Source organism: Crocodylus siamensis, chromosome 2 (assembly GCF_052110815.1).
Source record: "Crocodylus siamensis isolate JL-2025a chromosome 2, ASM5211081v1, whole genome shotgun sequence".
Lineage (NCBI taxonomy): Eukaryota > Metazoa > Chordata > Crocodylia > Crocodylidae > Crocodylus > Crocodylus siamensis.
Window position 1 is genome coordinate 219712551 of NC_143396.1, and position 27894 is coordinate 219740444.

Genomic DNA, 27894 nt, shown 5'->3' on the forward strand with positions numbered 1-27894 from the left:
GCAAAAAAATAAAATGGCAAATGAACTTCAGTCTCTACAAGTGCAAGGTAAAGCACATGGGGAAAAATACCCCCCCACCGTAGACAGTTCTGTAATATCAGCTCAGTGTGCAGCAGTGACCCAAAAAGCCAATAAAATGTTGGACATCATTAAGAAGGGAACTGAAAACAAAATGGAGAGCATCATCATGCCATCATATAAATCCATGACACTCACATCTTGACTACTCTGCAGTTCTGATCTCTACATCACAAAAGGGATGTAGTAGAATTGGAAGGACAACCACAATTATAACAGAGATGGAGCAACTGCCATATCAGGAAAGACTAAAAAGGCTAGGTCTCTCTAGCTTGGAAAGGAGGTGGCGGAGGGGGGATATGACAGAATTATAGGATCATGCAGGTTATGGACAAAGTGAACAGGGAATTGTCATTCACCAAGTCCCCAAATGCTAGAACCAGGAGAAATCCACAGAAACCATCATAAACAGGTTTAAAATTAACAAGTGGAAGTACTTTTTAATGCACTGCAGAGTTAACTTGTGGAATTCTTTGCCACAGGAGGGGAGAAAGACAGACAGCATAGTCAAGTTCAGAAAGACTAGACAAATTTATGGATGATAGCTGTATTAATAGGCATTGACCAGAATGGTTAGAAATGTTTTCCCTGGTATCCATAAGCCAATACTGCTCTCCCTCTAAAGCATCTATCCCTGACACTGTTGGAGACAGGATGCTGGGCTAGATGGATCATTGGTCTGACCCAGCATGTCACTTCTTATATTATTATGAGTTGCTTTTCCTGCGAGGGATTCAGTTTCCCACCTGAAGCATGTTTTGAGAAGCTCCTTCCCTCTACCTCCTTCTAGTGTGTTAAAGCTTCACAACATTTTCCCTTGACTTTCATACCCTCAGCACTGGGATAGCTGCTTGTGGACAGGGGAGAGCTAGAAGAAAAATGTTTTTTCCAACTTACTTTGTTAATGATACTATCTTCCAGAAAATTGCTCTGTGTTTCACAGACTGTTAAAGTAGGGACTATTGACCCCCCAACAACTAGAATACAACCATCTCTGAGATAGACCACAACAGCTATTTTAACATTTGCAGAGCAATCCTACATAGCATTTTCTAATATTTTATTATGTGACAGAAGAATAATTCCCCCACATAAACTCCAAAGGCAATTTTAAATAAGTACTAGTAGATAGAACCTGCCTGAGGGATTAAGCCTAACATGCCTAACTTGAGCAAGATATATAACAGAATTTGAAAGAAGATTCCAAGTCTCCCTTCACCAATAGTGGCAGAGGAACAGTGTAATGAAGTTTCTACTGGAGGTGTCAAATTCCTAGTAAGCAGAAATTGCTGAAGCAAATTCCTTCGTGGACATGCTTCACTTCATTTAAATCTGTTTACTACTGCTTCAGCATTAGGATGACCATATGGGACCATGGGAAGTCTGGGACACTCTTCCTCACCCCACTAATCCAGCAGCACTGCTGGAAGCAGAGGCAGAGCTACATGATGCACCAGGCAGGCAGCAGTGGTGAATGCCCACCTGGCACGCCATGCTGCTCTGCCAGACTGCGCCCTTGCAATTTCAGAACTCTCATTTTAATTTTCACCAACTGGCCAGGACTGGCCTTCGAAATCCGGGACCATTCCAGCCAAACTGGAGTGTATGGCCATGCTATTCAGTGTCCACCTGAAAATTTAAAGGCAAGAGATAAGCCAATACTCTATGTTCCATATCACAATAACATTGCCCATAAATGTATTGGAGTAATTTTAGTTAAGCTGGTGCAGTACGTGAAGAAATGAAAGCAAAGAGAAGAATCTGTTCAGGACCACAGAGTATGGCGACAGCTAACTGCTGCTCAGGAACTAGTGATTTGCAATGCTATGCACTGTCCCCTTTGCTTTAGATCACCAGGCCTTAGTTTTACAGCTCAGGAGTATGTCTCACTACAGAAGTTGGAAGAGCAGCAGTTCTAGTTAACCACAGGCTCTTTAGCATCCCACTGGTTTAGCCAATAAGCATCTAACCTTGCTTTAGCACATAAGCAGGCTTGGCAAGTGCCTGTTTTAGAATGAAAGCAGCTGCTCTATCTTCACCCTCCCACCTAGACCCTGGAAAAACAGATACAGCTGGAAGACGTACATGTGCCAAAGCTGGGTGCAGCAAGTGAGGAGCAGAAAAGACAGAAAACAAAAAAACTGAGTATCTTCCAAAAAAAAACAAAAAACCCAAAACTTCGGCAGCCTGGAGCCAGTCATTGGATAGGCACAGTACAGAGAGCCAGATGGGCACAGGACAGTCTTGCAGCAGGGACTCAGCTTGCAGACAGGCATGATGATAACAGAGGACTGAGAAATCCTCAAGTCCAGCAGCCTGTTAATTATAAATATCTGAATAGAAGTGTCCCAACAGGGGAGGAAGAGAAGGAGTTTGAAATATTCATGCCTCAAGGAGCAGATGGTTCTTCTTTTCTATGGGGCTCCATAAATCACATACAAACACCTTGCACAAAATATTACCAACAGAACTGCTCCTTGGCAGTCAGATGAGGCCAGAAGAGCTATTAGCAGCTGTACCTCTTTTCAAAACACATTAAAGCTCGTGGAGAGTCCCAAAAGGATTTAAACCGACAAAGTTTAATTTTCCCCAATCTCAGCTTTTCCTTCTGATCCCTCTGCCAAGACTTGCGACTAATAGTGGGAACATTTCCTGTGGTCAACAATCTGTCCTTGGGCACAGTTCTGCTCTTCAGACTAAACCGCCAGATTAGCATGACAAATTAATCCAACTGCTGGCCCGGTACCTGGTAACACATTGCAGAAGCACGGACACAATGGCATCTAGTAATGCCCACAACTCCTCAAGATTACTAGCTGCTCCTTCCCCAGAGATGCAATGCTTCTTGAGGACAAATAAGATACCATTTAAATTAGCTCTTCTAGACAATATGAAGGGGCAACTTCTAGAAACAGGTTTTTTCATTTCCTACAGAGCTGGCTAACTCTTTGAAATATTACCTCAAAATGACCTGAGGGTGGGGATTGGAAGAGTGCAAAGAGGTAGGGTAACTCTACTCTTAAGCTTTGGCAGTCTTATGCACCACATATACAAATATAGCGTTCAAAGAGTGCTAAAGTTGCTGAAGGCTGCAGTCTACAGTCAAGGAATACACTGCAACTCCATTATATTATGGAGAGAACTAAGGCAAAGAAAGATTCAGTAATACTGACCTCATCCTATACCCACAGCCAAGCAGTTTAGGTGCAACTCCATTTGAGATGATCCCGATCGCCATCACTCCTGACAGCAGTTGGATGTCACAGCTACTAGCCCAGTCTTTTGCCCAGTATTGTAACCAAGGTGGCCATGGCCCAAATCTCTAGAAAATCCCAGGCCCAGTTTTTGCCAGTGAGAATTCAGTACCTTTGAAGATCTATAATCAAGTCCAGTAAAGTGATACCAGCATGCCCCCCAGCCACCCCTTCTCATCCTATTTGCCAGATAAGGTATTATAAGTACTGCTTCAATGAGTGGACACCCCCATAAAAACTGATCCTTGCAAGTGTTTTTAAGCAGACAATAAGCAGTACATAAGTAAAATAGAGAAATGAGTTCAACACAGCTCCACACAAGCCTCTCCTTAGGCTAATTATTTTAAGGTTTCCACTGATGTGAGAGTATGCCAGGCAATTCCAAGTTTCTTGAGAAAAAGACTCTGGTTGGTGAGGATCTGAACAGAGGGGCTAGTTACCTTTACCACTTACCATTGCTGATTTCAGGCAGGTCAAACTTGGTGAAGTCCCACCACTGGAGCCGGTAGGTGGTGTTGGCAATGTTACTGGCCACAGCAGACTGTCCATCTCCAATCACAGCCCCTAAGCAAAGGGAGAAAATAATTAGACAACCTGACTTCAGGTTATGTTCCCTAGCACATCATCCCAAAAAACCACAGGGCAAGAGACAAATCAATAAGAAAAATGTTCTGTGTTCAGTATACAAAACCTTCTGGGTTCCTAAGCAAAAGTAGCTAAGTAACATTTAACAAAAATGGCAACACCTCACAAATAAACCACAGAGGACAGGGAACTGAGAAAGCATAACATCTTGGAACACATTATGAGGAAGGAGGGAAGGACTACAAGAGGGTAAAGAGAAAACATGACAACACAAAGGTAGAACCATCTTTGTTTGCTGCAAATGTATCTTTTATTGGCAACACCCACCAGGTACATCAGACCTGCTCAATTCTCTTATGCAATTATAAAGCCAGGCCACTCTATACTAAGAAACAAAGAGTTTTGGCCTTTAAAATGGTTCCCTTGGATAATTAATTTGTTCCTATATTAAGAGCCACACAGGTTGGGAATATTCCCTGTTCCCACTCTACCTTCCACCCTTGGAGGAGACTGTGTGTCTGCAATACCTGCTCTACTTAGCAGGCCATATTTTCAAATGAAATTGAGAACCCAGATTCTGATCTGATCCTTAAGAGAGCAGAAGTCACAAGGAACAGAACAAGGATATTTTGTTCCAAGCAATCAAAGCAGCAAACACATCTGATATATTTGTTTTAATTTTTGCCCTTGCCTTCCCTGTACCATGTCTGCATGATGTAGGGAAAAGCTCTTTAGGACAGGAACCCTCTAAAGCACAGTGTAAAGTTACCATCTATACATACTGCTTCTTACCCTGACATGGAGGTAAAAACTTGACAACCAACTAGTACCCAATTGATGGATGTTTCGTTTTGGGTTCCTTAAAGTAGCAGGACAGGACTCCACAAAAGAGGTGTTCATAAAATCATGAATGACTTATAGAAAAAGTTATGTAAATGCAGCCAGAGCATTGAGAGAAATTCAGAAACCCTTCCATTTCTTAATTTTCCTTGATCTCCACATGGCAAGAAAACAGGACATTCAAAACAGCTACCCATTTGCTACTCTTTTCTTTGCCACTATTCTGGCTGGCCACACCCCACTGTCATGGGGGCAGGCAGAAACTCAGATTGTCCTAATTCAGCCATTCCTAACTTTAAAAAAAAAAAAAAAAAAGTCCCAAGATTCAAAAAACAGCACACAGCACAAAGAGAGAGCGTCCCCTGGAAATGTATGTAAAGAAAATTGAGGGCAAAAATAAAGTTATAAAGTATACCAGGGTTTCATCAAAAATAAATAACAATTAGTGTCTCAAGTTGGCATGGCTATGGCACAGCTCAGACACCACTGTGCACAGGCCCTTGGAAAATGGAAAGGGATAAGAAAGAATGTTCACCAGGCAATAATGCACAATACTTTGGAGAATGGGAAGAACCAGAGATACTCTAGTATAGACAATGCCTTGATAGCTTCACATGCAAGGAGTCCTTGTGCTGTAGGCATACATACATGCACACAAAAGTGCAAGGCAAGAACACAGTCATACAAAGAAATCAAGCCAAATGAATGAAAGAGTCCAGACTTCAGGGGAGTTAGTCTTTGCTGAAGGGTCCCTCAAGACTGTTACCAAGATAGAATAAATAGAATCATAGAAAAACAGGGTTGGAAGGGAACTTGGAGGGTCATCTAGTCCAGCCCCTGCTCAAAGCAGGAACACATGAGACTGTCAGTAGATGAGTTCTTCCAGCACAGCCGTACAGGGTACCACACCAGCAGTATTGGAAAAGATGGAATTTCTTGGACAGTTCCACTTCTAATATGTGCCAGACAGAACAAATGCTGTGGCAGATGGCTAGGAGCTTGTTACGCACCAGTAGGCACAATGGCAAGCAAGGTGAGCTGACCAAGATGTCTCAATTCTTTCCTTCTTCCTTTGCTCCCCCCACCTGATTAACTCCTAACAGAAAGCTTTGGGGGGCAAGGTGCGGGGGGGGTGGGGTGCTAAAAGACAGGGTTTAAAAACGCACCGAACACAGCTTACTTTCTGTCTACAAATGAAAGTGGCAACAAGACAGAAAAGCAAACTCAAGAACAAGTCTGAGAAACGAAGTGGAAGACTGAAAAGCAGCTGCTGGCCTCATTCTCATAGATAAGCTGTCTTAAGTCCTGGTTCTTGGTTCCTCCGAAAGCTCAGACAATATGCCAAGGGCAAAATTGAGCAGTCAGAGCTTTAGAATATATACTTGGTTGTGCCAGGCTTCCAGCAACTGACAGCCCCATATTGTGCTCTGCTTCGTCTCTCTATGTCTCTTTCAGACACTCACATATCACATGGAGAGCAGAATTAAGAACATTTTCCATTGCTGTACATCTGCCCAGGGCCTTTCTTCTAAGCCCCCCACCTCTCCATGCACAGGGCTCCTCAGAGAACAAGACTATACTGAAGAACACAAATGGCGGGATTCAGTGTTAATGAAACTATTCTACACCCAGGATTAATACAAAATGCTGGGGAAGTGAAAAGGAGATGTGTTGTCAGAAGGAAGCTTACTCCCTTACACAAAAGAGCAGCAAGTTCTACTCTCAAGTCTGCCTTTGCACATAGCTGCAGTCTGTTTACCATGCCTCCCACCTCCCCCCCTCCCCCAAACAAGGGGAGAAGAAAAAGGGAAGTGTGGAAAAACATAATTGATGGAGCTGACAGGGTGGGAAAAGTAATGAACACCATCCTCACTGGCTGCAATAACTGTCCTACAGAACTGGGTCAGAGAGGGGTTTCTCAGCTAAGGAGATACTCAGCAAGGAAAGAGGACAAGAATTTTCCAGGCAGGGCATTTACACCTGGACTATCCAATTTAGCACAGTAAGAGCCTTTCCTGGTCTGTGAGAAGAATGTCTATTATGGGAGGAGGAAGCAGTATCCACCCTTCAGTTCCAAAAGGGAAGGCTAGCAAGCTCCCCAATAACACCATGAGCAAACACATCTCCTTCTAAATCCATGTACCACTCAATCTGAGAGAACACTTCTATCCCTGCAGGCCTCACCAGTCATCTGTACATGCCTAAATTCATGTAGAGAACACTGGACCACCAACATGTGGGAAAACTCAGTGCCACCCAGTTTCAGCATGGCAGCGCCTTGTGCTCCAACAGGCCTACGTTTGTGGAGCACCCAAGTAACCCACCCATATTTAGAGCTGTCTGTGAGTCAGAGATACTAAAGAACAATGCCATGCTCCTCATCTCTTGTACCTGCTTCCACATTAAACACAAATAGTTTGCAACACAAAACTCCTATGGTAGGTAGGGGAGTGTTAATCTGTGCTGCTAGTAAGTCAGGCAACAAACTAGTGGCTGAGCCAGCAATTAAGCTCCAGAAGCTATGCTGCCAGTCCCCTACTATGAATAGGGCAGAGAGGAAAGAGGGGACTTCACTCCTTTCTCCAAGTGCCAGAGACTTCTGGAACTCCAGATCAAGCACTGAAAAAGGGGAAAGTGAGAAAACTGAACCACCTGAAAACCTCAATTCAAGGACTTAAGCTCTTGCTGCAACCAGTCTTTCAGGTTTGCTTGCAAACTGACCTATATCCACCCAAACCACTTGGCTCCTAATTGCATTTTTATAGTCAACTTTTCTGTCCTACAGAGGCCTGCAAAATTACATCCCAACCTGGTGGGGTAGGAACATCTCTCATAGAACCTTCTCTTTAGTGCCCTGTTCTCCCACACATGCATGCCTCTATCCAGGCAAGCTGCCTGGGACTTACCACCTCAGCAGCCTTTCCCAACACCCCCACTTCACTGTCTTAGCAAGGCTGTCTTCCCTGGTTCATGCTCTTGGCCAGAACACCCAAAGCTCTATACAAGAGAATCCCTTCCCACAGTGATCAAGGGCTGGGTGCAAACCAGCTTCTGGATTTGAAGATGCTCAATCCCTATTCCAGATTCTTAAATTTGTTGCCGGTTCTTTGTGCCTTCCTGGGCCTTACTGCCACCGACTCATTAGTCATTGCCTCATTAGTGAAAAGTATGACATGACAATCTGTCTGACAGTTATATCTATTGTCATGAACACCATCAAGTGAAAGTGATTGGTAAATATTTTCTGAAATTTTCCTCTAGACTTTCTGCACCCTTTCAGACCAGCAACAGTAGTCCTTCTCATTCTATTCTCCAGACCCTCTATTAAAAGGGTGAAAAATGAGCTCTTCCTTTGTTTTTGCTATTAAGATGCCACTTTGCCCATTCACTCCAGTGGCAGCCCTTTCCAAGAACAGGCAGCAGGCAGAAGGTAACACAACAGATGGATGTCACTTCCTCAGGTTCAACCAGAAAGTGACAACCCAATGCAAAAAAGCAGGACAAAGGGACCAAACACAAAAAATAGTCAGATGTACATGGAAGTCCGTGGTCAAAAAGCTTTAGGCCACTTCTCAAAGGATCCAAACCCGTTCACCCTGCAATAGTGCCTACTCTGTAATTTACATGCCTTCATTAAGTAATTACCTGCGCTTATACTACTAATTATGTAATTGAGAAGTGTAATTATTAAATTAGATCTTGTTACATGTAACAAATGTCACTCCATTTGGTTTCACAAACCCAGCCAGAAAATTCACATATGCAAGCACCATCCTAAACGAAGGACAAGAGTAAGGAAGCGAAATCTTGGACACTCAGATAAGGGAAGACAATATAGCTTATATTTCCCAATATACAGGGGCAACATAGTGCTGCCTTATCTTTTTCAATTCATCAATCCAACGGAAGGCAGAAAATGTTTGAACCCAGGGCAAGTGAACTTAAGAAGCAAGCAAAAAACTGTACTCCTCCTACTCAGTAATTACCACTTGTAAAGCAGAGTCTCGCTGGTACTGCTGGCTTTGCTGAGCTAGGGTTTTGGCTCAGGTATGAACCCTGGAAGGTACTGTCAACTCCTAAGCTCCACTGCAGCCTGCAGGCAAAGAACACTTCAGCTTCTTAAGTCTGGACCACAGAAGATCAGTCTTTACAGGGATCCATTGTTAGCAATCACTTGACAGATGGTTCTGACTCCTGAAGCTTCCGTTGTTTGGTGGAATCACAAATGACTGGAACAGGTACCCAAGGGTCTCAGGCTTGTCATCACTATGAACAAAACGACCTTTTTCTGCAAAGATGTAGATTTCAAAATGCTGAAATCTGAAGTGAAGGGAAATTGAAATGCAGTGAACGTGGGTTTGACTGGCAGCTTTCCTGCGTCTGTCTATCACTGGGTAATAAACACTGGATGATGGCAGAAATGAAGATAAATGCTTACTGCAGAACCCCCTCCCCCCCCCCCGAATCTTCATCCACCCCCACTCAGCACGTGACAAGAGAGAGTTTAAAGAGAAAAAAAAAATCAGTGTTTTAACAAAGAGATGGCTGAAACTTTCCTTATAGGCTACCTACATGTGACAATTACTCACTCAGTCTCTATCCCTTCAGAGGGTCCAACTCAACTCAGCATGTGGAGGGCTCAACTTTTGTCCATCAGCTATTGCTCATTTATGAATCAGGCCATACAAGCCAAATATCTAAGCTTATTTTGGACCCAGGAAAGAACAGCACTGAGCCAAAAAACTCTAAAGCACACTAAGCTCCCTCCATGAAGACAGGGATCCTTGCCCTATCTCTAGACACACTGGAGGATTTAGTAACACTTTCAACCACTATACAGACCTTGTGGCACCCAATGTTGGGTATGGGAGGTGTCTACAACAGAAGCCTTCTACTTTACTATACATTTAACAAAAGCAAGAGCTCAAATTCTTCCAGAGCAAATCCCTTACACAAAAGCAAAGGCCATCCACAAGACACCAGAAACTTGAAGCCAGATTTACAAAGTACTCAGGGGCCTAAATACAAAGAAACTGAGTCTAGGAGGATTTACAGGAGTTAACGAACAGGGAAGCATGATCCAATGGAGAAAGACCTTCACCACTTCTGTAAATCCTACCATACTTCCTACCTGCACTTTAGGCACCTAAACATCTTTAAGAGGTATTTAGCCCTTCTATCATGTTTCATGAGCCTGCATGTTATTTGTGATCAATGGAGACTTTCCTTTGAAGCTGTCCACTACTGTATGCATTCATGAAGAGAACCCAGCACATTTTTGACAGTGGTTTCTACATCTCCCTAATTTGATGCTGAAGTACTTCTAAACTTTGTGGGATCCAAGGGCCAGGTGCTTGTAAACACTGGATGGATCCACCCAGGCTGTCAAGAGTAGTGGGCTCTTCTCTCTATTAGTTAACATAAAGAATCTTCCACTGGAAGAAGGCTGGTCTCCAGAGTGGGAGGGCAAAAGAGGACAATTCTGAACCTGTTCAATTAAGCTCTGCTCAGATGTTACCACTGGCTATGGGGGGGGGGGAGAAAAAAAAAAAAAAATCAGGTGAGGTATGAGATCCCAGTTTTCTACACAAACCAAAATAAGTGTTTCACAGACAGCCATGTTTCTGAGTCACCTCTGACCACATCATATGTTTTAATATGCTACAGGATATGACCATAATCCCAGTGAGCTTCCCCTGTTTCTGGCCACCAAGAGGCATGGTCTTTCAAACCAGCACAGATGGTAATTTAGCACACTCAACCAGTGTAAAGAGCTGGCATTCTGGCATACAGCCAACTAGAATGACATTTTCCAGCATGCCAGCAAAGCTTGTAGCAGATGAAAACAGTTCATACCTTGGCAAAGTTCTTACCATTTTAGTAAGAATTCATGCATCCATTCATAAAACAGCTCAGGGTATGCTAAGCACCGAACCTTAAGCACCGAACCTTGGGCTCTGTGCCATGTTAACGAAGAAAGCATGTCAGAGATGAGTGGGCTCTGGACGCTGAATCCTTTAAGAGAGCTTTTCTCTTTCCCTTACCCCAGATGTGTTGGGGCAAGGAAAAATATAATCCTCCAACGATGCTCATTTCTACCGCAAAACCTTTTTTCAAATTGGAAATCTTTAGCCTAAATATGATTCCTTAGCTCAGGGGTCAGCTGGGACAGGCCCCAACAACAGATTAAGACTATGACTGAGTTCAAAGTTAAATAGCTACAGATATTACTTCAGTGGCAAACAATGTATACGTCATACAGAAAGGAAATCTCAGTGTTGTGAGCTATGGAGATGTCAAAAAAGGAGATCAGTCACTTTGAAAGAAACAAGGATAACAAGTGAGCAAACACCCAGCCCAAAGCCTCCATCTCTGCTATTGTCTTGATAGTTCCTTGATATCTTACCTTGCAGACAGTGGAAGGTCTTACTTTTAATGTCGGGTCAGATAACAATTTGATAAAGAACTACTGGGGCACATGTCTGGCTTTGATGGCAAGATGGTTTCCCTAAGGGAACCCAGAAGAGGTTAAGATCCCTTTCAAACGCTTTTCCTCTTGTCAGAATTATTTGCACTTCACCACATCAAGCCAGTAATTGTTCTCCCTGAGAGAAAGAAACCCTGCTGCCCAAGTCTCTGAACACAACCCCACAGATACCACTGCTCAGAGGCCTGTGAAATACAATAGTAGGAGATTAAGAGAAGGGAGCTGTCACTTCTAGAACCTGCTCTCTCTCTTGGGACACCAGCACCTGGCACAAAATCCTTCAGCCCATGACAAGTAATATATTGCTGAGTTGAGGAAACAGTATAAGTCAGCATGAAATCTGCATGCATGTGGAACAGTAACCATCTACTCTACACAGCACTAATCCTTAGAAAGCATGGTTAGCCATTCTCCTCCAACCAGCACTAATAGCAAGGGCTCTTCCATTCCTTTTGTTTGCTACCAAAAGGCAGAGTGCATCATTACACTCTCCAATCCCCAAAGAACATTTTTCTCCCCCTATTCCTCCCCATGCAAAGTTCTGCTATTTTGCACTGAGCAAGGGGAGTTTCAGTCTCCAATCTCCCAGGAACCTTTTTTCACTACCAATCACTCCCATCTAAGGTTAAATTATTTGGCACCCAGGAAACAAAAAAGGCTAGAGAGGAAGGGGGGAGGGTTGGGGGGAGAGGAAAGTAACTGATTACTATTGCTTCCTAGACCACCACCAAACAGCCCTGCAGCAATGAAAAACTTGACTAATAAAAGGATTTGAAACTAGAGATACCCCTTGCCCTTTATTCCCTCCCTCCAAGGCTATAAGAGTCTCCTTTGTAGCATCAAGGAAAATACAAATAGTGAGAGATTCCATCAGAATTGTGGGAGTACCCAAACATCTTTTAGTCGAGCCTCACTAAGTAGGAAATTAAGATAAAGATAACTATTTACTAGCAGAGAGATAGAAGGACAACAAAAGAGTCTGACTTTGGCAGACAGGATATAACTGAACACATTGTATTTATTATGGATGTGTAATTATTTAGCTTATGAGAGGATAATTAATTTGAATGGTTCTGATGTTCACTTACTGTGGGAAAGCAAATATAATACTGCAAAGAGAAACACCATGTACTTGCCAGCTCTAAAATGAGGACTATGGGGCCTGACTGTACTGTTTTCTCTCCTTAGCTTCCACAGGATTAACAAGGTTGAGAAGGGCATGACCAGTACTTTCCTTATCTCAACATCATTAGGAAGAAGTGCAATTTCAGCTTCAAATCCAAGTGTAACCATCACCTGCCATGATCTTGGTCCAAGAAAGGAAAAAATATGTTTGATGACAAGGAGAGGAATGCTAATCTTCATTTGACTTCTGTTTTATGTGACAAAAACCATTCTCAAGCTGCTTCTTCTGTGTTCCAGGAATACCACAGAATGGGTGAAGCATTAGATGTCACATATACTCCAGTATTACACCAGCAAAGAAAGAGGGGGATCAATTTCCTGCGAGGCCCCTACCCGGAAACATATTATTGGGCTGGAAAATCCATGGAGAAGTGCTTTCTAAGAGGATTAAGTCTTAAGAGTGTTTGATAGGACTAGATTACAGAGACTTTATTTATAGGAATACTTGCTTCTGTTGGGAGTGGAAAGCTCTGAGCTGCCTATGAGCTACCTGCCTTTGAATTTGGAGAATTTGTTAGGGGATGGAAGATATGACTGGAATCTGTGAGACAGATGGATGCTTCCTGAATTGCACTTCCACTTCTACAGGTGCTGCTGCTTGGACTCCTTTTTGGGACAATGTCTATTTCCACGTGGCAGTAATTGGTGTTAGGAATTTGTTTCATGGTGCCATAATTTGAGTGGTAAAACATGTCCTGTTTCATGAGCAAATTGTAGACTCTGCAGAACCACTCTGGTGAATATATTTATAGTGCTAGAACTGTTTGTTTGTTTTATTTGCATTTTCTTTCATTGAATATTTTAGGTTGTTTCAACCTTTCCTCCAGACTCACAGGCCTTTAGGCTGTTTTTGTTTTCTGTGGATAGTTTATGTATTGTTTAGCTTTTTTTGTAAGAGAATGACTAAATAGGCTTTTTCCTCTTTCTAAATTCTATGATTCTGGGAACTAAAAAAAACAACCCCTCCAGCTATCAAGGAGAGGTTCAAATGCAACAACCATCGGATGCCGTCTGGTCATGAGACACAGGACCCTACTATATCTCCTTGCATAAATGGGAGAGATTAAATTGACTGGCGGCTTCCTTTGTCAATGAAAGAAGAAATAAGGATCAAGGGGAACACACACACATTTTTCAGGCTGGAAGCAAGTACTAATCTACTGAAAGGAATGAGAAATAATACATCCAAGACCACTCTGCCTCCCAGGCTTCAGATGCTGCAGCAGAAAAAAAAAAATTCAGAATGAAGATGGTGGAGGAAAATGGAAACAGACCTCAGTGCAGGATGTGAAGGCAGAGCAGACCCGAACTTTCAAGAATGGTAAGAACGCAGATTCTCTCTACTTAACTTCACTCAAACCCAAAACATAAGGTTAACCCTGTGGAAGCTTATAACTTCACTCGAACCCCATGTTCACAATCCTCTTTCACAGCTTTCCATCAACTGAAGGTAATTTTTTTTAATCAAACTGCCAAACCTCCTGCCACAGCTCTGTACATGTTTCATGAATCCCTGTGAACCTGACTAGTGGGACCTCAAAAGCTAATCCATGATTTGTGTCATTTGGACTCCTCCCACTGCCAGCTCCGTCCATTGCAATGCCTCCACTTTATCTTACTGCTGAGTCCTTTGCATCTTTTCCAAAGCCTTCATTAAATGCTGTTGGAAGTCTGCTTTTTAACCTTCACATCTGTGTTTATCCTCTGCACAAAAACAGAGCAAAATCTGCGCCTGGCAGGCATTTCCTTTTGTACAACTCCCTTTTCTTTCCCTTTCTGGATTTTCAGAGCATGAAATGTGCCTGCTAATCCTAATTGCCTCAGACGGTGAGTCTTGCAAAGACAAGACAAAGGGGGCAGCCTTCTACCAATAAGCGTAACCCTGCACAGTTCCTGCACACCCTTTGCCTGCTTCTAAGCAAATGAACCTCCAGAGAGCTCCCATCCTGCACCTCCAGAGAGCTCCCATCCTGCTTTAGTGTCACTCTAAAGAATAAACTAAGGAAAGGCTGTGCTTGGATTCCTCAGTCCTTGTGACTGGATCTCCAGGCATGAAGCTGTATTAGAAAGAAGAATTCACTTTTCTCTCTCCCTCAGTATAAGTTCATGCATTCTTAGTTCTGTCCTCTGTTGCTCTGTGTTCAAGATTGGCCAGGGTATGAAAGCTCCTGCTGGGGTACCTAACCTCTGTAGGGTTAGGGTCTCCCAAATATAGCTACTTTGTGTCAAAGCAAAGATCTGAGATTGAGTTTTGGAGAGGGGCATTTGTATGACTACAAAATTGCATCTCAGCTTCTCTTCAGCAAGGAAAGAACTTTATGGGCCCCGGCTGCCACCAAAAATTCTGGCATTTCTGCCAGTCTTCATAGACATTAGGGCTGGAAGGGACCTTGGAAGATCGAGTCCAGCCCCGCACCCAAAGGGCAGGAAGTCAGCTTATCAGTGCTTTGGAGCAAAAAATACTCATTTGGAGCAGCTGAGGTATACCTATCCCTTTCTCCTACTTCATAGGTTAAGTCCACTTCCTGGTTCACCACAGGTTCCTCCCAGACTTGGAGCAGCCTCTTTGAAATATCCCCTTAGAATATCTCCATAGGTCTTATTCGAGAAGCCAAAAGGTCTTTCTCCAGCAATAGGGGTGAGCTTGCACCAAATGGAAGAATAAGCTCATCCACAGCCCTCTCTAGGCCTCATCTAGTTCATTTCATTACTTTGAGGGACAATGTAATATTTGCTCCTCCAGTCTTTTCTCTGAGACTTGTCCTAATATCCAATTTTAGACAATTCAAGCAAGACTCCCCAAGAAGCTCTCTCAGAGCTTAACACACAATAGACTGAAAGGGCCTCCTGGAACAGTGGACACAGTCCCCTACATTTGCAGACAATCACTCAAGGAGTCCCTGCCTTCCCACCTTCTGCTCAGCAGTGTGGATTTACTACACCAATACAAGGCACAGCTCTGTTCAAACTAGCAGCCCTTCGCTGGAAGAGGAGACTGGTATTTCTATAACAAAACATTCCTACTGAAGACATGGTCCTACCAAAACCATACATTCCCCTGCCCAGGCAGATAAGAGAGGGTGAGAGAAACTTGCTTCACATTCTAGAACTCATATTTTCAGGACTAGTTTGTAGTGCCCCCCTTCTTCCCACTGTAATTCTCACACACGGGCAAGCACACACAGCCAATAACATTTCACAGCTATGATACCCTGTGAACAGGATAGCTCTGCTAAGGAGATATCTGCCTGCACTAAATTTGCATGTTGGGGAGTTTAAGGCAAAGTCATGTGCCCCTGGGGAAAATGCAACTCTATTAATAAGAATGCAGGTCCTGACAAATAAATAAACCCTACAAACGAACACAGCATCACTGGGGAAAGAAATGCTGACAGATGGTGTTTATGGAATGCATTTTAAGAAAGCATTGTGCTCATTAAGGGCACCTACCCAGTGCAATGGCTCATGCACAGCCATTGCATCTGCAAGGGAAGCAGGCCCTAACCTCATCTACAAAACAAGGAAGTTGAAGGAGAACACCAAGGGAGCAATTTATGATTCCTCCTGAAGCTTGGATAAGGAAAAGGAGAAAAGGCAGAGTAACCACTGGGACGGGGGAGGGATAAACAAACAATTTTCTGGGTGGAAGTGGTGGGGAAAGGTAGGGAGCAAGGAGCAGAGTAAAAATACACTAATGATGCAATTGGTGGGAAGTAAATCAAGGCAAGAGATGATAACTAAGTTGGGAAGAATACCTAACAAGGAGAGGGTTTGGTCAGACTGAAAAAGAGCAGGGGTGTCAAACTCACCCTGGGCTAGGTCTGGATCACGGAGGCTCCTCCTGGGCCAGATCCATGGAGCCAGCAGCAGCTTCAGTGCATGTGGGTCCAATGGCACAGGTTCATGTTCAGGCAGTGGCACAGGTCAGGAATAGTGCAGCAGTGGTGGGTCCAGGGGCAGACTGATGCATGGGTCAGGGAACTGGGAGACAATATGGGTCTGGGGGTGAGCAGCAGAGTGGGTTGGGGGCTGCATAATAGTAGAGCAAGTGAGAGCTGTATCTACACAGCCCTCACTCACCCCTGCAGCCAATGGCCAAATTCCATCAGGGGTGCAGGGACCCAAAATTCTGCAGCAGACCATGCTCACTGGTCTCGCCCCTTAACTTCCAGTAGTCCACTGGACTACCAGTGGGCTGGCTGGTATGGTACTTTGGGCCAGATTTGGCCTATGAGTTATACATTTAACACCCCTGGAAAAGATGGTGAAATGGGAACTAGGTTGAATGACATAGTGGACCTCAAGGCAAGGGGAAAGGTAAAAGTAAAGAGCTTTGAAAAGACAATCACAGTTTGTCACTCTATTTGGGGGGTACTAAGCTTTTTTTTCCCTTTTTTTTTTTAAATCTGGGGGGAGGGGGGCCACGGGGTTGGAGGGAGATGTTCACAGTCTAGAGCAGATGCCAGAACTCTTTGGTGCAACGTGTGAGGTGGAGTTTTCAGAGTGCAGCAGGGAGGGAGTTTTAGTATATAAACAGTCTTCTAGCTTATGAAACACTGAATTCTATACAGCGTCTAGACTCTAGGTGATTTTGTGTTTCCAGAGTTGATGTGGGTAACAGTACAGTACAAAATCCACTGTGGAAAAACAATGCTATGATCAAGATCCAACAGAAGACTAAAATGGTACGTACTACGACACACTGGCAAGTGATGGGATGTTAAACATTCAAGGAGTTAAACATTCACAGCAGCAAGCAGCCTGCCATGAGAAAGCGAAGCTGAGCAGATAACATTTAAAGTTACCTGCTTAAACTCCTGATACAGCAGAGCTCTCAGTAGGAACCAATTCACAGATATTACAAAAGCAAGGACAAGAGCAAAAGATGCTAGTGCTTTTATTTCTTTACTTCAAATTATTAAAGTCTAGTTTCTCTGTCTGTGGGTTAAATTTTAAGTCAAACTTGAGCTCAGGGCAGAAGCAGAGCAATTCAGCTACTTGACATGCAGGCCCTGGGCTGGGAGAGGGACAGCTTCTTCAAACAGGTCCCATTTCTTTTTAGGGCAGACCTGACCTGACCGTAATCCAACTGGAACTAGTTTGTACTATTTTTAAAGGACACTAAGAACTGACCGGGAAGCTGCTACGCAGCATAAGCACAGCATGACGCAACTGACAGGTCTCCAAACAGGAGGTAAGGGAATTTAAGACATGATATCATAGTTTACTGGCCCATAGCCGATTCTATTAGACTATACAGTAAGCCAAATTCCATGACAAAGAAAAGCCATGCAGCCAAACAGGAAACCCTGTAGTCACCCCAAAATACCATGCTAACAACAATGGAGTCTAGACTACCATGTCACACAACTGCAAAGTACAAGCACTGGTATACACCAAGAGATGCTAAAACTGGCTCAAGTAGCCTCAAAGTCCTGAGACTCATTATGAACTCCACCTCACAGGACCCCAAACAGCTGTCTCAGTTCAGCAGGATAGCAGGGCTAGTCCCTCACCATCTCACTCTATGTACAGGAATGGGAAAATAAGCGCCTATTCATACACTTGGCCAGGCAACCAGCTGGAAGGGTGCACTGTTACCATAAATCCTCATGCTTATAGAAACAATCAATGCAGTTAAGGAGATTAATCAAAAGATTGTGGGTGTGCACAAGAAAGGGACACATTGAATTAGGACTCAGCTGATGGCAGAAAAGAGAAAGGTCATTAGCTAACTATAAGCACCATATTTGTCATCCCAACTAGAAGACAAAACATTAATCCAGCCTCCTTTACAGACCGCTCAACCACTGCAGTCGTGAGGTTCTCTATTAATATTGCTATTACGTTTAGCATTTTGTTCCGCAGTGCTCCCCACTGAAGAGGATGGGCTTGTAGTGGCTCACAGCTCCCCAGTGCCAGCTTTCTTGTAGTTCAGAAATCAACATTTGCACACTGAGTGCACTCCACAGCAGTATATCGATAGTTTCAGTTCCAATTAGCCATTTAGCAAGTAAAGTATGCATGATGATGCCATGCCTCCACTTTCTGCCATCTCTGGATCATTGTAAATAAATGTACCAAGAGCCCCCTTCCACGGCTTCCTTGGGATCTTAATTGACAGAGTAGTCACAGTTGTTTCGTTTTTGAAAGAAGAAAAAAATAGTGGTTCTGGATCAGACTGTGAAGGGGGAGGAAAGAAGCTTTCTCTTCTGTTTCTGCTACTTTCAAGCCTTCTCCCTTTCTCTCATCTTCTGAGCAGCACTATGCCCACCTCTTCTCTCCCGCTCTTATCCATCTTGCTGTCATTGTCATGCACCCAATTCCTTCCCATCAGATTTACACTCCTGGATCTCCCACCACTTCTCCTCACCCTCCCCTCTACCACACTTTCTGAGGCATCTCCTTCCATGCTGATGACCCATCCAACTCCCTGTCTACACATTTTCTCATTCTCACCTCCTCATTGAAAGCTCTGCAGCCAAGGTTTAAATCTCCCACTCACCAAAAGGGACATTCACTTGATTTGGTCTCCCACACTGCTCTAACTTATCTGTTGCTGAGCCCTAACCACCCAGCACTTGGTCCTTTTCCTCATGCTTTGTCATTCTGTTTTTCCATGGTTTCTAGGCCATCAGTAAAACCAGTGACTTCTCTTGCCTTTATTCTACTGGTAAGACTGTTGATGCTTGGAGTGGCTGACAGGTCAAAGAAGAAGAGGATGGGGGATGCTTCAGGTCTCCCCCACACTCGACTATTCTGTCCTTCACTCTCTGACTCAGCTCAATACTAGTTTCCTTTGCTTTTGGTCTTAGCATTGTAAAACACCTCAGGAGGGAATCCTATCACTAGGCTAACTTCTTCCATTACAAATTCTCTCCCCTTCGCATTCTGCCAGTCTTCCTGGCACAAAAAAATCTTCACTTCTCCAACTTCACTGAACCTAGTGCCGACAAATCTTAGCTGCTTTGTCATCACCTTTGACTCATTCCTCAAACCCTCCTCTTTCCCTGCCTCCCTTTCTTTCTCTACACAGGATCTGAGTTTCTTCCAAGAGCAACCTGACAAAATGACATGTCTTTCCTCATTCCCCATATTTGCATTCCCTTCCTACATCCACTCTCTCCTCCTCTGCCCTCTCATAGGCACTGAAGTTTCTCATTTGTCTTCCTCCTCTAGCCTCTCCATTTCCCCCAGAGACCCCATCCCATCTCCTGGTCTCCCTTGCAGCAACTCTCATCCCCTCCCTTACTGCTCATTCTCTGCTGGTTCTTCCTCCTCACACTTCAACGTGCTTTCATCTCCACTCTTAAAAAACCTTTTGATCCCACCTACTTCTCCAATTGCTGTCCCATCTTCCTGCTCCCTGACATCTCTAGGTCACTAAAAGAGACATTGAAAACAATTACTGTCTTCCAGTTCCACCCTAGACCCTTTGTAGTCCAGCTTCTGGCCCTTGCACTCAACTAGATCTCTTCTCACAGTTTCCAATGATATCTTTCTAGCCAAGGCTCAAAACTGAGGTGGATACCTCATCCCCTTCCTCTTTGACCCACCAGTCATTCCAACTCCCTTAGCAATGCAAGTAAGAACATCAATAATATACTGGGTCAGACCATAGGTCCGTTTAGCCCAGCACCCTGAATCTGGGTGTCAAGAAGGATGCCAAGGAAAAAAGGATATATGCAGATTGATCTGTCCCCTGTCCCTCTTTTCTTACAGCTTCTACCATTCAGAAACCTAGGACGTTCTAAATCGTAGGCTGTGCCCTTGCATCTTGGAATCTTGTCCTTGATTGACTTATACAACTTGCCCCTCAGCTGGTTTTCCTCCGCTCTCTCTAACAGCTCCTTCCATATGTTTATCCAAAGATCCTTCTCACTCCTCCCACTTTTAGGGGAGGGGACACCTACAGGACTCCTTTGGTTTTCTTGACTCCTACTTGCATCTCCTTCTGTCCAAAGGAAATTCAACCATCATCTCTATGCTTACAACTCACAAATCTCTCTCCACTCCCAACATACATCCTTCTATCCAAAAAACCCTCCATTTCTGACCTCTCCATATTCTCCTCAAGGGAGATCACCTGTGTTCACAGGACACCTGTGTTCTGGGTGTTTGAACAATGCATACCTAGTACAATGGTATCCTGAATCTGGGTAAAGCCTCTGGATGCTAATGAAATATAAAGAGGTGTTCTGAAAGATTCGTTTATATGGCAAATTAAGTTTCTCCTCTCTGTGCTACAACTCTCACCACCAGTTTTAACACAGATGCTTTGCGTAATAATACAGATGTTTTGCTTAAGTTGTGTTTTGGAAGAAGGCCTTGGCCTAATTTACTTCCCCCACTCTGACTTTAATAAAACCCTTTTCTAAACAACTCTAGCCTCTACAGAAAGGATGATCTTATAATAGCACAGAGGCAAAAGTGGTTTCCATCCAGCTAGGGTGGTATAGCCAGCACAATGTCTAGAATCAGATTAGCTGTGAATGAAATAATTGGAAAGATGCAGGTGAGTTGTGACCTTTACAGCTCCTGGCCTCCTTTACTTGTTCAGCTTATTGTGTTGATGTCTTAAGAATGCAGAAGCATACAGCAAATAATAGCAGCAAGCCTGCATCACGACATGGCTTCTGATAAACTCATTGGTTAAACACAAACTAAACTCCAGAGCTGCAACCAGAAACATGCAGTCTTATATTAAGCTCCATTTACACATGAAAGGCAATCTAAAAATCAACACCGTACCCTGACCACAACAAGCAATGCACTGCTCTGTAGCAACGGGGCTGTTGCAATGTCCTGCATTCTTGTACCAGACTGGCTGGGAAACCTGGTTCCAAGATTTTTACATTTAAAAGGCTGGACATAAACTTTGACTCCTCTGACTGACTGTACCTAAAGAGCATTATGTTACACTGCAGGTTACTGTGATAATTTATAGCCCTTTTACAAAATAGCTTCCAGGGGCTTTCATTCAGTCCCTCTTCCTATAAAAAGTTGCGGATTGTGGGCAACATCTTTTTAAAGACACAGCAGGCTGAGAGAAACTACTTTTATGGCTAAGTGAGCTTTATCGCCTACAAAAAAAGACATGTCCCCAAGGGGCCCTCAACACCCACAGAGAGATGAACACTGCTACAAAATAATATCCCATATAGCATACTAATATCTAGAAATTCATCACTTTACCAATGCCTAGGCAAGGAATAAACAAGAGGTCAAAGCTCTTCACACTTATGGCCATGGGATCATTTTCATCTCTCTAGGCCACATTTTTGCTTTTCTGAATCTCAGCCCATCACCCCCTATCAAATTAGGAAGCATTTCTGCAAAGTTCCATATTCATGATTACACAGCACTTGTGTTTCATCCATGCCAATCATCATATCCCATCATGCGGAACTGAGCCAGGCTGTAACTTGTGATGGAGCAGGGCAGGGCAGTTGGATCCCTACTACACTGAGCATATTTTACAAGGAAGCCTCATTCTGGTAAGTGTTTCCCCAATTCTTTGCTTGTGTGCATTACAGTAACTCTCCTTTCTAAAGTCTTCTTAAGAAGCATTACGGTCAGAAGAATTCAACCACTGATTCATAAGCTGCCCATTTTTTTCTCCCACTGTTCTTTCCAGTACACACCAATTCAAGTCAGGTAGTTGCCTCCTCTCACAATGTAACATCTTCAAATCTTCGTATTTTCTGAAGCATGTGAAGCTTCATTTTAGTCCTGTGGTTCAAATCTTTCATACCACAAAAGTGCTTGCTATATAACTGGCAAGTGAGGTTCTTCGAGTAAATATATCTGTTATTAGACCAACTAAAACAGTTGGAAAAATTCTTCTTTGCAAGCTTTTGGGTACAAACACCCTTCATCAGTCTGAGGAAGCATCTGCAGCTGGTCTGTGCTCTTTCTGGATGAAACAGAATAGAAGCCAGAGGCTGGTATGCAAGAATGCCCATTAGTGAAAATGCAAATTGAGGCAGTCAATGGGTGAGAAGCAGGTCTGGGGGGAAGGAGAACATGGACTTTGGTGATAAGAATATAGCTGGTAACTGTTGTCTAATGAGATAATTTAAGGACAGTTGTAATTTACTAAATTATCTAGTTTAACCTCCCATGCAACACAGACCACAGAAATTTCTGGTGAAATTCAATCTCAAGCCCATAACTTCTGTTTGAACTACAACACATCCTTTACTGGTTTTAAGACTTCAAGTGAAAGAATCTATATAAGTTGTTTCCATTAGACTGATACATAATTAAGGTGTCTGTGTTACTACTATTAAAAAGTTGGCACCACTCAAACATTAAAAACTTATTTCTACTCTAAAAATAACTACCTTGGATATTATATCTTGTGTCTAAAGGACCCTCTATCAAAATTTCTCTTCCCATGTAGTTATTTTTAGACTAAGCACTTAACATTCTTTGATTAGCTATGTACATTCTCTTCTTAAGTCTCATTATAAATGAAGATTTTCCAGATTCATTCAATTCTTGTAGCCATCTTCTGAACTTTTTCCAACTTTTCAACATCCTTTTCCAAATGCGGACACCAGAACTGGATATAGGGCACCAGGAATAGTGTTAATGAAAACCACGTGCAAAAGCAATACCACCTCCCTACTAATATCTGAAGTGAGATATCCCTCTGCTTCTACACCAAAGGATCTCATTTGTTCTTAAATCAGCTTATATCATCATCTCTAGATTGTGGCAGAAGACATAGCAGTGGATTGCTACCTCATCTTTACCTTCCATCAAAGAGCAAATTTGACAAAGCCTGTATGTTTGGTTCCAAAACATTCTGGATTCTAAATGAAGTGCCTCCTCCTTAACTGACTTAAGGCTGAGATGCATGACGGCTTTGGCCCAGAGTCCCCCAACAGAGCTGCTGCCCATGGCAAACCCAAATCCTTTCCAAACCCTGTTGACTTGGCATTACTTAGGAGCAGAATAGTACTCAGAGTCCTATTTCAGCTGTGTTTGCACAAATAAGCATGGAGGCCAAGGCATGCTTTTACCAGGGCTGATAAGAAAAGCACAATTACACCCTCACATCTCACTTTGGGAATGTAATCATTGCCCCAGCCTTCTTCCCAACAGGAAGTGAAATTAGCTCTTCAAGACTTTTTATTTGGGAACGATAATCCTTTACCAGAGCCCTCTTCTGTGGAAGGAAAAAAGGGAGAGCAGGGCAATGCACAAATGCTCTCAAACAGTAGCAAAGCTAAAGCTAGAGCACTATGTATACTTCCATTCCACAATTCCTGAAATCCAGCCAGAGTCACAATCACTGGCTGAGGCTCCACTTACAAGTGGTAAGAAGCTCAGGCAGATCCCATCCCATCAACTACCACATCTTAGTTCCCATTCTCTTCCATTTTCAGAAGCAAACAAAATCCTTATCAACTCAGTCTATCCAGCCTAATGGATCAAGCAAAGCAGCCTAACCATAAACTTTGTGACTGTCACAATGGGAGTTTTTAAAAAAAGGGGAAACTATGGTTTCCCAGAATACCTACAGGCTGGTAGCAGTATACCTACAGGCTGGGAAACTCCCTTCTTGTCAGCACAGAGGGAGAAAAGGATCTTGGATTCATCATTGACTCCAAGATGAATATGGGCCAACAATGTGGGGATGCAGTCAGGAAGGCTAACTGCACCTTGTCATGCATCCATAGATGCATCACGAGCAGGTCCAAGGAGGTGATCCTCACCCTCTAAGCAACATTGGTCAGGCCGCAGTTGGAGCACTGTGTCCAGTTCTGGGCACTGCTCTTCAGGAGGGATGTGACCAGCATCGAGAGGGTCCAGAGGAGGGCCACTTGCATGATCAGGGGGCAGCAAGGCAGGCCCTACGAGGGGAGGCTACAGGACCTGAACCTGTTCAGCCTCCACAACAGAAGGTTGAGAGGGGATCTGATGGCTGTCTATAGACTGACCAAGGGGGACCAGCAGGCAATGGGAGAGTCTCTGTTCCTCCAAGCACTACTGGGAGTAACAAGGAATAACGGCCATAAGTTGATGGAGGGTAGATTCACGCTAGATATCAGGAGGCACTACTTCACAGTCATGGTGGCTAGGATCTGGAACCAACTTCCAAGGGAAGCGTTGCTCACTTCTACCCTGGGGGTCTTCAAAACGAGGCTAGACAGACACCTAGTCGGGGTCATTTGACCACAGAATTCTTTCCTGCCATGGCAGGGGGTCGGGCTTGATGATCTGCTCAGGTCCCTTCTGACCCTACCAACTATGAAACTATTTGCAATGAACAAGGGTTTGAATTCAAAATGCAGTGACTGTTCTACATTAACTCCCTCTGTGGAAACTATTATTCTATCTAAGGAGCACTTTTAAGTGCAGATGAAGAATATCCATGAAGGACAGCAGTGCAAAATAGCTTTAGTGAAATATTCTGCAACAGTTAGTCTAGATTGTTTCCCCATAAAGGCAAACCTGAGATCCAAGAGTCCTCTATGATGAACACTCCCATAGGAACTTCCAGAGCAGTTCCAGGAAAATGAGGAGCTTCTGTAAAGACTAGATCAGTCACCCTCTGTGCTTTCAGACAATTTATTTACACATATTCACACAAAAAATAAACCTGCTGCTAATCTAATACTGGGTCCTCTCACAATCAATCCATCACCTTGTGACCTTGGTGTGCTTTTGAATCCAACCACAGTGAGGTGCCATGGAAGATCTACAAAGTTTCAGGAACCATGGTTAATTCACTCATTTGGTTAGTAAGTTAGTACTGACTTAATGCTCCACAGTGCACAAAACACCCCTATGCTAGAGAAGTCAGACATCTTCATAGTTTCTAGGGTCAGAAGGGACCTGAGTAGATCATCTAGTCTGACCCTCTGCCATGGCAGGAAAGATTACTGGGGTCAAACGACCCCAGCAAGGTGTTCATCTGACCTCCTCTTAAAGACCCCCAGGGTAGGAGCCAGCACCATTTCTCTTGGAAGTTAGTTCCAGATCCTAGCCGCCCTGACTGTGAAGTAATGCCTCCTGATATCTAGCCTAAATCTTCCCTCTGCCAGCTTGTGGCCGTTATCCCTGGTCACTCCTGACAGTGCTCGGGGGAACAGGGACTTCCCCAATGCCTGCTGATCCCCCCCGACTAGTTTGTAACAGGCCACTAGATCCCCCCCTCAGCCTTCTCTTTTGGAGGCTGAACAGGTTCAGGTCCCGTAGCCTCTCCTCGTAGGCCCTGCCCTGCTGCCCCCGATCATGTGAGTGGCCCTCCTCTGGACCCTCTCCATGTTGTCCACATCCCTCCTGAAGTGCGGCGCCCAGAACTGGACTCAGTACTCCAAATGCGGCCTGACCGGTGTCGCATAGAGGGGGAGGATCACCTCCTTGGACCTGCTCGAGATGCATCTGTGGATGCATGACAAGGTATGGTTGGCCTTCCTGACTGCACCCCCACACTGCCGACCCATGTTCATCTTGGAGTCAATAATGACTCCAAGATCCTTTTCTGCCTCTGTACTGACAAGAAGGGAGTTCCCCGACCTGTAGGTATGGTGCCGGTTGTTCCTCCCCAGGTGCATCACTTTGCACTTGTCTGTGTTGAATCCCATCTTGTTCTCATCCGCCTACCCTTGTAACCCGTCTAGGTCTGATTGTAGCCTATTCCTCCTTTCTAGTGTGCCCACATCCCCCCACATCTTAGTGTCATCAGCAAATTTGAACAGGGTGCTTTTTACCCCCTCATCCAAGTCGCTGATAAAAATGTTGAACAGTGCGGGCCCAAGGATCGAGCCCTGCGAAACCCCACTGCCCAGATCCCTCCAGGCTGAAAATGACCTGTCCAGCACCACCCTCTGGGTGCGGCCCTCCAGCCAGTTGGTGACCCAATTGACTGTGTGGGTGTCAACACCACAGTCCCCCAGTTTCTTAATGAGAATGGGGTGAAAGACAGTGTCGAAGGCCTTCTGAAAGTCCAGGAAGACTATGTCCACTGCTACCCCTGCATCTAATGATTTGGTGATCTGATCATAGAAGGCCACCAGGTTGGTCTGACAGGACCTGCCACTGATGAACCCGTGTTGGTTGCCCCTAAGCATGAAATCCCCTGCTGGCCCCCCGTGGATGTGTGCCAGCATAATTTTCTCGAACAGCTTGCCTAGGATCGAAATAAGACTAACTGGCCTATAGTTTCCCAGGTCCTCCTTCTTACCCTTTTTGAAAATGGGAACCACGTTGGCCCTCTTCCAGTCCTCCGGCACCACACCAGAGCATCATGAGCACTCATAAAGCCATGCCAGGGGACCTGCAATGACCTCAGCCAATTCCTTTAGTACTCTAGGATGGATATCATCTGGACTGGCTGACCTGAATACGTCCAGTCCCTCCAGAAGCTCCCTAACTAGTTCCTAATTAACCCTTGGCCTAGGTGCACCTCCCCTGGGGCCTGACTGAGGGGGGGCCAGCGGGGGGGGTGATTGTTCCGGTCCCTGCTTAGGAAGATGGAGGCAAAGAAATCGTTAAATATGTTGGCTTTGTCGTCTGGTGTGACGACCAAATTTCCTAATGTGTCCTGCAGGGGCCCCACATACCCGGAACCTTCTTTTTACCCCCTATGTATTTAAAGAAGGACTTCTTATTGTCCTTAATCTGGGAAGCTAGTCCCAGTTCCATCTCTGCCTTGGCCTTCCTGACTGCACCCCTACATCCCTGAGCAACTGCAGTATAGTCATCCCTGGTGACGTCCCCTTCTTTCCATTGGGTGTACGCCTCCCTTTTAGCTAGGAGACATTCCCGGATGCTTTTGGTGAGCCATGGGGGCTTGTGTGCCCTCCCGCTGCCTTTGATCCTCATTGGAATTACCTCCCTTTGGGCTTGGAGGATCGTCTCCTTGAGGAGCGACCACTCTCCTTGGACACCTGGATCCCCTCCCCTCTGGGACCTCAGTGCTTCCCTGACTATTCTCCTTAGCTCATTGAAGTTTGCCCTCCTGAAATCTAGGGCTGCTGCCTTGCTGCAGGCCTTTACCACCTTGCGCTGGATGGTGAATTCCAGCAGGCAATGATCACCGTCACCCAGGTGGTCGAGCACCCGCAGCCCCCTCACCAGGTCATCTCCCATTGCCAACACCAGGTACAACAAGGCATCTCCCCTGGTGGGGCTGTGCACCTCCTGGGTTAGATGGAGGTCCTGCATTCTGGCTAAGAACCTACATGAGTTGTCTTTCAGAAGACGGCTCAAAATCTGTAACCCAAAAAACTAAGTCCATGAAGGGACACGGGCACTGTTACAAGAAGCATTAGATCACGTGCCCCAGTAAGTTTCAGGAAGGTAATTCCATTCTGCTTCTTAACGCTGCCTTGAAGTTTTAGTTTAATACTAATTTTCTTATTTGTCAGCTAATAGGAGTTGGCAATAGGCTAGTTAGTAGCGCTAGACTACAATGCTTTAAACTTAAATTTATCTGTATTGCTTTTA

At 44.3% G+C, this 27894-nt stretch overlaps 1 protein-coding gene across 6 annotated transcripts in view; it reads right to left on the minus strand.

Annotated features, from left to right (window-relative positions):
• The window catches only part of AMBRA1 (autophagy and beclin 1 regulator 1), a 196729-nt gene that overhangs the window by 67234 nt on the left and 101601 nt on the right, over positions 1-27894 (minus strand). For all 6 annotated transcript variants that reach the window (XM_090033050.1, XM_090033054.1, XM_090033052.1 and 3 more), the window contains one exon: positions 3786-3896. In XM_090033050.1, the coding sequence (XP_089889176.1) occupies positions 3786-3896 (111 nt within the window). The remainder of the gene's footprint in view (positions 1-3785; positions 3897-27894) is intronic.